This window comes from Natator depressus, chromosome 6 (assembly GCF_965152275.1).
Source record: "Natator depressus isolate rNatDep1 chromosome 6, rNatDep2.hap1, whole genome shotgun sequence".
Taxonomy (NCBI): Eukaryota; Metazoa; Chordata; order Testudines; family Cheloniidae; genus Natator; species Natator depressus.
The window spans coordinates 91205507-91219785 of NC_134239.1; the positions used below are offsets into that span (position 1 = coordinate 91205507).

Below are 14279 nucleotides of genomic sequence, written 5' to 3' on the forward strand. Positions count from 1 at the left end.
TAGTTGTCCCAGGCTTCTGGGTGATCTATATGTCTTCCCTTCACCAAGCAGCAACCTGGGAGAACTAGTCTCCCTCACTGCTGGCATAGCAGCCAGCTCCCCCCTTAGCCAAAGATGACAACGTTCTCTTCCCCATCCCCAGATGGCATGCCACTTACACCCAGACATCACACAGCATCAGACACTTTTCAGCCACTTGTAGAAAGCCAGTCACTCACTTTCTAGCAATACTGTCCCCCTTCCTTCCCAAGGGGAGATTTCTGGGTGGTAAATTCTCATTCATTCCAAGCCAGAAGAACCCCATTCCTGGATGGAAGAGAGGAACTGCCAAGTTGCAGCTGAGATCGAGCCAGCTTTGGTGGGTGACTCACATCCCCACCTTACAACCCTCTCTTCAGAGGCTGCAGCAACCCCCTCTCCTCACCCAGCTAAGAGTGAATGTATGGGGTCACCTTCATTTCTATGCCAATAGCCATCTGCCCAACAGAAGTTGGGATTTGGGGCAGAGAAGAGAAGTGATATACGGCAAGGGAGGAAAGCAAGAGACTAGTTCTGCCCAAGGCCTTGGAGAAAATTCCTTTAACAAGGACACTGCAGATTTAGTTCAGGCTTCACAGAGTAATTAGGTGTCAAAGCATAGGCACCAAGCAAGTGTGAGGCTGGAGATTTGTGCCGTCCTCAGGCTGCATGTCGATGGGCCCGCAGATTTCAGGGATACATTCCAAATGTGGGGCAGATTTCACCTACATGCAGAGACTTTGTTCATCTCTTTGCTTTGATTCATTTATTGCCACCCGCTGTCTATCCATGTGTCTCTATTTACCATGACAGAACCCTGCTGTCCTGGGCTGGGTCTCCTCTAGGTCCAGCTGGATTTTGCTTGTGCTATTGTAGAAGGTCCCAGCGCAGTCCGAGCCACCAAAAACCAGTACAGTGCACAGGCTGCACTTGCCCTGGCTCTCCTTGTCCACATCTGTCAGGTGAGCAGCTGTGAGATTGAGCAGCGTGTGGCCAGCCCGAGGCACCAAGGAGAGGTGACTGTGTGTCACTGTGCTCCATGCAAAAGTGTCTGCAACAGAAAGGAACGATCGCTGCTGGCAAACCTATCCTCTGCACCAGGGATGAAACAAACAGACAGATGGACACAAGGCTGCCAGAAATACCAGCAAGTGCCTTGTCACTGCAGCACAACAGCCACCTTCAGCAATTCTTTGTCAGTCAGCAGCTCTGAGGAGGGGATGGGGAGTTACTCACCAAGGTGAAAGGTGAATACATCCTGCAGGGCTCCCTTGGCATTGCAGCCCCCACTGATCAGGACCTTCTGGTCAGACACTGGCATTGCAGCATGGAAGCTAGAATCAGAGCAAAGCATAACAATAGCCAGAGCAAAACATGCAGGGGACCCACCTTCCCTCCTCTCTTCCCCCAGACACCACCTAGGGGGACTCTATTTACCTAGGAGAGGAAGCCTGGGATAGTGGTTCATGCCACAGATGGGAGTCAGGACTCCAGAGTTCTAGTCCCAGGTCTGCCCCTGAGCTGTTGCATAACCCTGGGCAACTCACTTCCCTGTCTGTGCCTTAGATGCTGACTCACCTCTGCAGGTGCCGAGAGGCTTAATGTGTGTCTGAGAAGCACCAGAGAACCTCAAAAGGTGCTAATGAAGGGCAAGGGGTTTTATGCTTGCAAGTACCCAAGGGCCTCCCTTCAGGAACCGAACATTCTCCTTATAAGGGTTTCTCCCTTCCTTTGGCTCTGCTGCTGCCCAGGCACCAGGGAGGATGAGTTGTGCTGGGTGATAGCCCTGCAAGTATGCAGGAAGCACAGTTCCAGCCACAAAGCAAGATGCGGGAGAGGGGAGAGGGGAGGGAGAAGAGGCCTCTTGATCCTGCAACAGGATCTTACCAGCGCGAAGAAGGCTGTCCTGAAAGACATGGGACCGGCACATACTCCATGTAACCTGAAGCACGGGAAAAAGCAAGAGACACTTGAAATGCATGGCAATCCTAGCAGCTCTGCCCAGCCCCACTGCAAGACAAACACCTCTGTGCTGACTGTGGGGAACATAGGGTTTGCTGCATCAAATCAGAGCAGCAACTGGTTTAATCTGCTATCCATCTTCTTGCAATCACCAGTGCCTAATGTTTCTTACCCCGTCTTGGGCCAAGCCATCTCCTACCCACCCAATCAGGGCCTTCCCTACATCCACAGCTTCCCATCCCCCTTACTCTAGTCCAGACACCTCAGAGCCATGCTGTCCTCCTCCCATATCATATAAGGGCCCTCATTCACCCACTGTCCCCAATCATGTTTCCTAAGGCAGGCAGCCCTTGGATTCCCACCCCAACTGCCAAGTATAGTCTGACAGGAAGGCAATGTCCCATTCTCACCCAGATCCAGGATGTGCACATCATTCAGGTACAAAGGGGTCCTCTGACCCCCAAAGATCACGAGCTTGTTCCTCAGCAAAGTGGCTGAATGGCTGGGGAGAGAGGGGGGTGAGTGAGCAAGGCAGCCTCGGGAACCTCTTGGAATTGAGGGTTCAGTCTCTTTTCACAAAAGCAGGCTTCCAGGAGAGCCATTAACTTGGCTACACTCTTGTGGGCTGGGGCAGCTTGAGTTTACACATGGCCATTCCCCACTTCTGTGCTCCCCACAGCCATGAGAGCCTAATACCAGAGCACCACCTGCTGGTGCACAACCCATCAACATGGGACAGTCCCCCAGGAAAGGGCGGGGAGCTGCTTCGCATGGGACATTTAAAACTAGAACTGGACCAGCCCTGGGGATGTGACTGTGGGGGACAATCATGCCCTGCCCTCCAGGTGTGACGATTAACTAGATGGGACCTGCTGGTGCTTCCCTCCCTCTGTCTTTGAGGGCTGAAATGAAGGTGTCTCACCCGAGCCGAGGTAAGGGCTTCTCTCCCTCCACAATGGGCTGGTACCAAATCTTGTACTCAGGGTTGAAGACATAGAGTGTGTTGCTGCAGGCCCTGGACTCCAGGGATGCCATCTTGGGGAAAGTCCCTCCAAAGATAAAAAGCTCCTTGCGGTAGATGGTGGCGCTGTGGTAGGCCAGTGTCGGCACCTTCCCCCTGGCCTGAGGAAGAAAGTTCCCAGTCATGTTTCATGTGTGAAAACGAGGTACAGAGGTTGTCATGGGTCAGCTCCCTGCTGGTCATGGGCATAGTGAGTCCTGGTGCCACTCTACCTGCTCCATGACCAGAACTCTAAGATGCAGGTGGACAATATCTGCTCAGTTTATGTCCCACCTTTTTCTGACCTGAACGGGGCATCACCACACTGATCCCAATTGCTTCTGAACACAAACAGGAAGAGGAGGTCATTCTGGAAACAATTCTGCCCCAATCACTGCTAATCCCACCCATGCCATTCTCTCTCAGCCCTTTGGCTTTCCTTGTGCTTTAGTGCTGCCCAGAAAGGGAAGGGAGGAAGGTGCATGGGGTCACCAGCTGGAAAAATTTCTCTACAGGAAACAAAGAGGGACGGGGGAAGGGAAAAAGCATAAGATGAGGGCCTCTGAACCAAGAAAGCCAGCTCATTATCTTGGTGCCCAGACCAGGTTTTCACTAGCCCTCCACAAATGGGGGACCATTTCCCCTGCAATTTGTGTGCTGTTCTCCCATGTAGCTTGGCTCAGATACAACATCCAGTGTCAATCCATTCTGCCTTCAGCCTCACTCACGCTGGATGCACTATCTGGTTTCCAGGGAGCTTCAAGCTTTTTAACCTAGTTTTCCTGGCTGGGTCTGACTTGGCTCACCCCAAGGGACAAAGCAAGGTGGGGGATTAGAACCCAGAACAGCCCACTTCCCCTTTGCCCTTTTGAAGGCTCCCATCAATGACCCTAACCACATCCCTTCCACTGACCATGAAATGGGAACCAACACACAGTGCCCGACAGTGGGCCTGGGGCCAAAGAGCAAGCACAAGAGCAAGGACATGGGCACGTTGTTCTTGGGTTCCCAGCTGGTCCCGCAACAGAAACCACACTTCTCCCCCCACCATGCTTTGTCTCTTTCCTGCAGAAGGTCCGCTACTCACAGCCACAAGAAGCCACTTCCAGGTGGCTGTGTCCAGGATGTAGATGGTGCTGTAGGGCTTGCCCTCCTTCATGCCCCCAAAGACATAGATCCGTTTGGTGTCCAGGTCGTAGGTGGCGGTGTGACCACGTGAGCAGGGTGGCACAGAATCCAGTGGTGGCAGATCCACGGGGAACCAGAAATCATTGTCTGTCGGAGTAACGCCATTTTAGTGAGGGGGCAGAGACCCTCCCTTCACTCCCCACACCTCAAAAGCCCTATCAGCCTTTTGGTCAGGACCTTGCTCCCTTCATTCCCCCCCCGCACTCTTGACTCAGTGCCAGAGGGAAGGGCTTATAGCACTGTTTCTGGGCTTGGAGGTGGAGGGCGTGGGGGCAGCGTATAGCTGGGGAATAGCAGGGCAGAAAAGAAGATCAGTGTGTGTGTGGAAAGCGGCGGGACCCTGGATTCACCCCACAAACCCCTCAGACACTGCAAAGTGTGCCTCAGCCTCTGCTCCTTGAAAGCCACCCATCTCCCTGTCCCTGCTTCCACTGACACTCCCAGTCCTAACAGCCAACAGCAGGAGCAGCTCACACATGCAGGATTGCAGGTTCAGGCTGCGGCCCATGGCACTGAGCTCAGCACTGGGTGGCACCAATGGATAGCCCCCAGCCTCAGCAGCATGCAGCCTTCTGCTGAGTGGAGGGACAAAGAGGGGGAAATGGCGCTATCAGAAAGGAGCGGGGAGGAGGAGATTCAGCAAAGAACATGTAACAACAATAAAACAGAGAACAAGGAAGAAGATGAGCAAGAGAGAAAATGGAGAAATAGCTGCCCATGTCAGGATGAGCTGAGGTGCCAAGGGGGCACCCTCCCACACTCTCATCCCAGCGGAGGGAGCCAGAGGCTTTCAGCCTATCCATGCAGAATAATGCAGCCCTCCCTGTGGAGGGTTCCACACAGAATGGCATTGGCATGGGTGGAATGCTTCATCGGCCTGGATCAGAGCAGACCAAATCCACTCAGCTCCTGCTTCTCCTAGAGATGCCTTCCGCCCTTAGGGACCTCTGCCTTCTCCTGCCCAGCCCCAAACTTCTCACCAATCTCTAGTTTCCAGAGAGCATCCTTGCAAGGCTGTTGATTGGCTCCCTCTCCACCAATCAAAATGGCTGTTTCTGAGTCACTGAGGCACATGGCGTGACACCATCGTGGGCTCGGACAGACTGGAGAAGGAGAGATCAAACCGAACTGTGTCACTGGACCAGATAAGGGGGCCTCAGGGTCTCCTCGCTTCCATGGAGAAAGCAAAGTGAGGAGGCAGGGGCCTGGACTCTCATGGGAAGGTGGTAGCCTGAGGCCCTGAACCCCCAAGGACAGATGGCAGGGCAAGAAGCACTACATACCTACACCCAAGTGGTCTAGAGGCCAGGACCCCTTGGGCATGGGGATTTTCTTGTTAGCTTTAGGGAGTAATCATGGGGTTTCCCCTCCACATTCTCAGTAACACAGGGAGCCAGCAGTGGGGAGTCTGGCTAGCTGCAGGATCATGCTCCCTGCACTTCATGACAAGCAGGTGGGGGGCATTTTGATCCCTTTGAGCAGCCATGCCAGAAAGGATCCTCAGCTGTGGACAGGCCCAGTTCTTTTCTCCTACATTTAAGAGTATTGGGAAAGTCTGGTGACTAGGGGACTGCCAGCTCCTAGGGCATGTGGGGGGTGAGAGGCCAGGGTTCCCTCCAGCTAGTTCTTTAGGATAGCTCCTTCCCCTGTTCCATTTCCTTCTCCTTTCCCTTCCAAGGTTCCTCCCTCATCAACAGGCCCCCATACTAACTGATGGGGAAGCTGGAAAAAGTTTGATCAGTCTATGTATCATTTTACCCACCCACCCCCCCTTAGTGAAACCCACCAAGCACACAGTGGGGCAGCTCAGATTTCAGGGAGGCTGCAATGGGCATTGGAGATTCTTCCTATCCCTCTCACAATGCCCGGGGTGTATAGTTCAGGGCGACCCCATGAGGGCAGGCAGAGTACGCATAGCCTGCTCACAGTTCCAGATGCTTAGGGATTTAAGGGAACAAGCATGAATGTTCACTCTAAGGCCTACGACATTAAACAAATGATATCCCCAAGTGGCTTAGAAGCCAGCCCAGAGTCTGAGCACCAGGTTCTCACCTTGCAGTTCCTTCACCTCCAAGTCTGCAGAGAGAAAACACAGACAGGTGATGGTCCCCTGAAACCAGCAGCGGGGAGTCACCTCCTCGGAGGGGCTCAATCCTGTGATATGGTGCAAGTGCCTCTTCCCCCTACCCTGGCACACAGCCATGGAAACAACACTTCTGAACATGGAGATCCATGGGAGTGGATATGGTGCCTCTCACAGTTAGCACACTGGTTCCAATCCAGCCACATATCAGGGTGACAGGCTGACTCACAGGGAGTGAAGAGTCACCACCAGCTCATTTCACCTGCCTGTGCAAACCTCAAGGTTCAGGGGCTTGGGTCTCAAACAGCATAGGAGAGTAGGTGAGATCAGTGCTGGTGAAAGGTGCAAGAGAGCGAGCCCTGAAGAGAGAGGGCATCTGTATCCCCAGAACAGGTACAAGTAAAGCAGGGCCCCTCTCTGCCACTGTGCTTCACCCACTTCCTGGGGGGACCCCCTATGGTAAGACAGGAGCTCAGGCTCCATGACTCTGTCTCTGCTCAAACTGCCAACAAGGGGAACCATTGTGACAGTGGTTTGGGGATGGGGATATTTGTTTCACTAGGAAATGGGACCAAGACCCAACAACTCATTTCATACAATGAATAGCCTTCAAAGGCTTACAGCTTTTGGTCACATGCTGGGGCTGAATTGGAACCAATGCTCTTAAGGAGAAAGGTTCCGTTTCCAATTCCCCAGTCCCTGTAAGCCAGCCAACTCCCAGCAGACTGTTACATACAAAAGAAGCCCAATGCAAGAACATTTTTAAAAATGCTCTTCTGGCACGCTCTGCATTTGGCATCAATTAATGACATGTCCGATACGGACCAAGAGATATAGTACTGGTAAGGGGTCCTGGACTAGAGCTCACGAGACTGGAGATCTCAGCTCAGCTCTGTCACTGATCTACTGTGTAATAGTGGGTAATGCTCTCTGTGCCTCAGTTTCCTCAGCTATAAATGGGGAGAATTACATTTATCTTCATTTGTAAGTGCTTTGACACCTACAGATGAAGAACTAAGTGATACTATTACATGGTGCAGTGCAGTGACATCAGGAGACTCCGGCTTCCATTTCTGACCAAACAGGCGTAGGTGGCACACTCAAGCCATTTGTTCAAGGACAGAACTGGAGAGAGATTCTCAGGGTTCTGAGAGGAACACAGGGGACCCTCTTGGCTGGGGTTAGGAACTAACTGGGCAACTGTCCCCAGAGGCAGCACACACAGGTCTGGGAGTCAAGCAGGCAAGATCCAGAATAGACACCCTAATGTCTGCATCTCACTCCGCATTTACGGAACCAGAGTTACCTTCAGCATCCTGCTCCCCTTCACATGCCCTGGGCTCAAACAAGACTTTCCTAGGCTTCTTTAGCTGGATAGGTCTAGGCTTGCAGATTTTCCTCCTGGCCTCCTTGGGTGCCTTCTGGCCAGTGGGTGACTCTGGGGCAAAGGGCATCAACAGCTTTTTTGGCGGTGGAGATAAATCCTTACTTCTGGTCCTTTGTGCTCTGGCAGTTGCCTCCAAACTCTGACGTTTAACCTGTCCAACAGAAGTCACAGCAGAATCAGCTGCCTGAGGCTTCTGGGAGAAAAAGTAAGCCCGTTCTATATCTCACTTGGCTCTTTAGATCAGCCTCATCCATGGCTGGAGATGACAAAGGGACAGGTGAGCCAGAACCCCCATAGTTGGCCCACTACTGTGGTGGAGGTTAATTTTAGAGAGGGAACCAAGCTGATCTAGCCACCAGCTGTTCCTCCTGCTGCATGCCCAGCCAGCAGCGCTGGAGAGAGATTCTTCGGATTGCCAACTGAAGAGTGGCACAGCAAGAACGGGGGCATTATTGGAAGGTGGGAGAGCGGCACAGTGACAAGCTGAAGCATTTACCTGTAGACACCAGGTGCATTTGACTCAAGTGAGGAACATTACAATTCATTGATCTTTCTAGCACAGACCAGACCTTAGCTTCACTAACCTGTTCAGCCAGGGCCCTGCTAGGAGAGTGGTGCCAATGGCTTCACCTGCAAATAGAGTTCACTGGCTCCGAGTGGCTATGAGCAAGGGAGAGGGTGGGAAGGAACAGTTGAGATATCCAACGTGCACATACCTCAGTGGTATCGTCCAAGACCTGGATGGGGGACATGGTATCTTCCGGGAGGACTGGTGACTGGGTGGGCTCCGGTGCCAGAAACGGGCGAGTGGGGGTGCTGTTGTAGATGCCCTTGAGCAGCTAAGGGACAGACAGGGACCGCAGAGCAGCATAAGAACAACATTCTCATCCTGCCCCCATGTTTCACACACACCAGGGGCCTAGTCTCCCTCACTCACAGAGTGAGTGAAAAGCTAAATTACAAGAGAGATCAACTGCAGGCCAGAAGCCCTGGTGTCCAGCTATTAAAGATTCCTAGGCCAGAAGGGCCCACTGTGATCACCTAGTCTGACCTCCGGTATAACACAGGCCATAAAACTTCCCCAAAATAATTCCCAGAGCAGATCTTTTAGAATAAACATCCAATCTTCATATTAAAATGGTCAGCGATGGAGAATCCACCATGACCCTTGGTAAACTGTTCCAATGTTAATTACCCTGATTGTCAAAAATGTACACCTTATTTCTGGTCTGAATTTGTCTAGCTTCAACTTCCAGCCATGGGATTGTAGGATACCTTTCTCTGCTAGATTGAAAAGCCCATTATTAAATGTTTGTTCCCAAAGTAGATACTTTTAGCCTGTAATCAAGTTACTCCCTTAACCTTCTCTTTGTTAAGCTAAATAGATTGAGTTCCTTGAGTCTATCACTATAATGTACGTTTTCTAATCCTTTACCCATTCTCATGGCGGAACCTTCTCCAACGTATCACCATCCTGCTTGAATTGTGGACAGCAGAACTGGACACAGTATTTCAGCAGTGGTTGCACTAGTGCCAAATACAGAGATAAAATAATCTCTTCTCCTTGCTGAGATTCCCTCATTTATGCATCCCAGGATTGCACTGGTTCTTTTGGACATAGCATCACACTGGGAGCTCATGTTCAGCTGATTATCCACCATGACCCCCAAAATCTTTTCCAGAATCACTGCTTCCCAAGCTAGAGTCTCCCATCTTGTAAGTATGGCCTGTGTTCTTTGTTGCTGGATGTATACATTTCCATTTAGCTGTATTAAAACAGTGTTTGCTTGCACCCAATTTCCCAAGTAATCCAGATTGCTTTGAAACAGTGACCTGTCCTCTTCATTATTTACCACTTCCCCAGTTTTTGTGTCATCTGCAAACTATCAGTGCTGATTTTATGTTTTCTTCCAGGTCATTGATAACAATGTTAAATAACGTAGAGCCAAGCACTGAGTCCTGTGGGACCCCGCTAGAAATACACCTGCTAGACGATGACTCCCAATTTACAATCACATTTTGAGACCTAGCAGTTAGCCAGTTTTTGGAACTTGGACTGGTGGTGATGAAGGCGTTTCTCACCCCAGAGGTATTTATCATAGTGGATGCTCATGCACGTGGACTGCTTCTTTGCTTCTCTTTCTTGCCCAGGGGGCTAGGCAATTGTCTAGGGGGAACAGTCACAGAGCTATTGCTGGGAATTAAGTAGAGCACCCAGTGCTGTGATAGCTACAAACAATGTAACAGCCCCAAGGAAGCGAAACAAGGCAGGAATCCTCAGTACCTGGAACCGATACAGGTACTGGCTCTGAAAGGTTGCAAATATGAACATGCCAGGTCCCTAGGTCACCATCCCCAACCTTGACAGCCATGCCATAGGCCTCAGAATCTGCAGGACTACGAGTGGAAAGCTACATGGATGCTCTGATGGACACACAGATAAAGAGCATGAACTCAGCCCATGGACTGGAGCCTTATTCAGGAGTGCTACAATCAGGAACTTTCCAGCCTCTCATCAATAATAATACCTAGCTTTACAAAGCTTTTCATCCATAGACCTCATAGTGCTTTACAAAGGAGGTCAATAGCAAGAAGGAGAGGATCCATCTCAGGGGCACTTGATCCAGTGATTTCAACACATGGGCAACCAACTGCCTGGATACCAAGAACTGGGGGCAGAATGGAACTGAAACTTCCTTTACCTACTAGTATCTGTGGCATTTAAAAGTCAAAGGTGCACTGGCAGACCTGTGCATAGAACATAGGTCTGGAACAGCAGGGCTTTGGGTCAGGCATGAGGTGCATTAGCCGATCTGTGGGAAGAGACCAAGCACCGGAATAGCAGTGGGTGTTGCTGGCCATAACCAGTACCCACAATAGGAAGAGCAGGATATGTAGGGAACTGCTTTCTTACCTGCCCATTGACAGTCAGGAGAAGTTTAACAGGGTTGCCACAATCCTTCTGTTTCAACGAAGCCATCAGAACATCCACCCTCCAGTCACCTTCCCACACAAGGGACCTGTGCAAGGACCATGGAATCTCAACTCACAATGGACACTGCCCAAGGGAGACATCCTGCTCCTCTACCAGTGCTAATGTTCCCTAGAATTCAGTGCCCCCAGGCCACTAAGCACTCAGCCCTGGGAGGGAGCTTTCCCCCACCTTCTGTTCCTTCCAGATCCCTTGGCTGTAAAGGAAGGGTCCCAGTGTCAGGGAGAGGCTCAGGGACACAAAAGGGACATGGAAGACAGGACACTCTTGAGGCAATAAGGAATAATAGAAGTTTTGAGAAGGAAAAAAAAAAATCATATGGCGGCGAATGAACCAGCGAGCCATTCGGATTCTTTTGCACCCTCGTAACACTATGGGGGCAAAGGGCTGACCTGGGGGGAATTGGCATGCCAATACGGGGGGAAAAGGTGAGCTGGGGAGCCCTTCCAAATTCTCTCCCACCCATCTTAAGTTCCTAACTTGAGTTCTATTGGATGGTCAGAAAAACCTATGCAGTTCTATTGTACAGGCCTTTTCCATAGGAGCCCACACACTTCTTATGTTCAGTTTGGGGCATGTTTTTGACAATCACCATGCTCTCCTACCCACAATCTGGTCCTATCTGCCAGAGAGGGTTGATCACAGCAGACAAAAGAATTGGTTACAATTTTTGAGAGGGGAAAGATGGCCAAAAAATAAAAACTTGGCAGGTTCTCCCTGCCTAAGTGTCAGCTCTGCCAGCAAAAATGTTCAACCCTCTCTGTGCTAGCACAGAGCTGGGTGCTTTTTGCTGGCAGCGGCCATGCTACATCTGTACTCCCCACTGCTACAACAGTTGCTGTAAGGGGAGCTTCGTGCCTGTATCTCCCATGGGTCCTGCACCATGTCAGACCCGTTCACCCCAAAGCTGGCCACCACAAGGGAGAAGAGGGGACCAAGCAGCTGTGGCACTGACAGACTGAGTGTGCTACAGCGCAGTTTCCCACTGGGGCTGGCCTGCTAGTGCTCAGCCCTAGACCAGAGTTTTGAGAGCTGGAGCCCTATTCCCACTACTCCCCATATAAGTTAGGAGGGACGCACTCCCTCCACATCCTCTATTTCCTTGTTAGCTGAGGAAGACCTGCCCCCCACACCAAACGAAACATCGGCCAGCAATCAGCTCAGATTTACCTCAAATAACAAAGAGGACCTAGTCCCCAACCATCCACCGGCAGGGATCCACTCCCCACATGACAAAGCACCCCTCAGCCAGGAACCACAGGGTCCCACCTCTCACTTCCATCACCGGTATAAGAAACAATCACAAGAACCTCCTGGAAGGGCTGGGATGGGGTAGCATGGGTTGACAGAGGGGTGGGGTAGAAGGGCTGACAGAGTTGGGAGGTGATGGAAAGAGACCGATGTTATATACCCAGGAAATTTCACTTCTGTCAGCCCCTGATGTGGAGCATTTTTAAGGAGCCCCCTGTTAAACCATTGGCAGCATATCAGTGCCTATCCAAGCCCCAACATTTACCTCACATCAGACCCCAATTTGCCAATCCTTTGTGGCTTGACATCTGGATTCACCAGCACCTCCACAGTGATGCTTGTGTTTTGGGAATAACAATTCCAGTCACCCAAGCCAAAGACTACAAGTTGTTTTGGCAACGGCAGAGGCAGCTGAATCTGGTAACACATCTGGCTGGATTTGCTTGAAGAGATGACAAAAAAAAAAAAAAAAAGTGTAGCAGAAATACAGGAAGCCCCAATGAAAACAAGGAGAGGCCTAGGCAGATGTCCATGTGAGGAGAGACTGAAAGGATTAAGACTATTTAGTTTAGAGAGGAGATGAATAAATGGGGATGTGATTAACCTACAGAAAAATAATAAATGGGCTAAAGAGGGCAAATCAGATGCTTCTATTACCCTTTCTCATCATAATATAAGGGAAAAGGGGTATTCAATCAATTTAAAAATGGATGGGCAGCTGGTGTACACAGTCCACTGCCGATCATGCTGATCGGTATCATTTCACCGGGTCTTTGTACTCCCCTGTCTATATCCAGCTGTTGTCTCTTGTCTTACACCATGTCTACACTACCATTTATGTTGGCAAAATTTATGACGCTCAGTGGTATGAAGTAAGGCTACCATACCACCGTCCGGCCAACAGCCACCACTCTCTGGTTACCCAGCTCTGAATGTGTGCAGGAAGGTTTTTTTCCCTAAAGCTTTCCCCCCACCCCCCTTCCAGAATACATTCCACACACCCCAGTTTGAGAACCTCTGGCATAAGGCTATGTCTACATTAGATACCTTATAGTGACACAGCTGTACCGATGCAGCGGCACTGCTGTAGGATCTCTCATGTAGCAGCTCTATGCTGATGGGAGAGAGCTCTCCCGTTAATTAAACCACCCCTGTGAGCGCCGAAAGCTCTGGCGGTGGGAGAAGCTCTCCCAGCGACACAGCGCTGTGCACACTAGCGCTTATGCTGGAGTAATTTACGTCGCTTGGGGGGGTGGAATATTCACACCCCTGGGCGTCATAAGTGGTAGTGTAGACATAGCTTTACTGTTCTGTGTTTGTACAGCACCTCGCACAGTGGTGTATACAAATAAACAACAATAACAACTAAATTAAATTGAAAGGCAACACATTTCAAACTGATTAAATATGTACAAGTTCCTTAGCGAAGGGACCACGCTGGGTCCCTAATCCTGACTAGGACCTCTGGACACGGCAGCCGCACAAATAAACGGTGGCCCTCAGTACCAGATCACTGACATACCTGTCACCTGCAAGGGGCCCACAACCCAGGGAGACAGCCAGGTCTCTAATCAGACACACCAAAGTATTACAGCGCCAGCTGCACTGGGCTGAGTGCAGCCCAGCAATGGGCGTAGGAAGTCCTGCGTCAAAGGCCGGGTACTAGGGAGCTGCGTTTAGTTTACACCCCGTTGCTTGACACAGCCTCGAGCTAAGGGCTGGCGGGGCCGGGGGCGTCGGTCCAGCGGGCTTCACGCGCCGGGGCCGCAGGTCAGGACTCGGGGGCAGCGGCACAGCCGCGGGATGGGTCCAGCAGTAGCGTCGCTCGCAGGCGAAGCGGGGAATTGCCGGAGCTAGGGGCCCTGACCTGTGCGGGCTGCACGCCCGCGGAGCCCAGGCCGGGATCCCCCCGCTTCGCGCAGGCCGAGTCTCCGGGAAAGCCCCAGGCCCACGTGGAACTCGAGAGAGCCGGAGATGGGGCCGGGTCTACAATAGTGACCCGTTCAGCTCGTCCCCGGGTCTCACCTGCTGAGCTGCCGGGGCGGCTCCTGGAGCGACCAGAGCACGTAGAAGTGGAGGCTGGTGCTTGGAGCCGGAGCCACACTCCGGGGCGCCTCGGCCGGTGCATCCCACTGCCCAAGGCCCCCGGGAGCCCAGCTCCATCGGCGGTGCGGGGACCGCCTGCTGCCTGAAGCCGAGAGGCTGGGGCTGGAAAGCAGCATGGCCAGCGGAGCAGGTAGAGGGAAGCTGGGGCTTTATACTCAGCTCGGAGAGGAAGGGGCACAGGACAGCCCCACCTGGCGGCCCCCGATACTGGAGCTGACAGGAACCGGGGGTACCCCCATAACTGGGTGGGGGTGGGGAACAAATCCCTTCACCCAGGCCTTGTTTTTTTCCT

The 14279-nt window shown here is 51.7% G+C and overlaps 1 protein-coding gene across 1 annotated transcript; it reads right to left on the reverse strand.

The window, feature by feature from the left end:
• Positions 1–771: 771 nt before the first annotated feature.
• Positions 772–14103, reverse strand: LOC141989775 (uncharacterized). The gene is made up of 13 exons (XM_074956693.1): positions 13907–14103; positions 12147–12323; positions 10553–10658; positions 8355–8477; positions 7558–7789; positions 6221–6244; positions 5149–5271; positions 4068–4255; positions 2903–3102; positions 2391–2482; positions 1906–1960; positions 1255–1352; positions 772–1069 (listed from the first exon to the last, which is right to left on the reverse strand). Exons 1-13 carry the CDS (start codon positions 14101–14103, stop codon positions 816–818), a joined length of 1869 nt encoding a protein of 622 aa, XP_074812794.1. The 3' UTR covers positions 772–815.
• Between the last annotated feature and the right edge of the window lie 176 nt (positions 14104–14279).

Coding starts and splice junctions, on each gene's coding strand:
- LOC141989775 (XM_074956693.1), bottom strand. CDS start 14,103: ATGCTGCTTTCCAGCCCCAGCCTCTCGGCTTCAGGCAGCAGGCGGTCC. Junction 10,659..12,146: donor AAATTGGGGTCTGATGTGAG/GTAAATGTTGGG, acceptor GTCCTTGCACAG/GTCCCTTGTGTGGGAAGGTG. Junction 1,070..1,254: donor TGTATTCACCTTTCACCTTG/GTGAGTAACTCC, acceptor TTTCTGTTGCAG/ACACTTTTGCATGGAGCACA.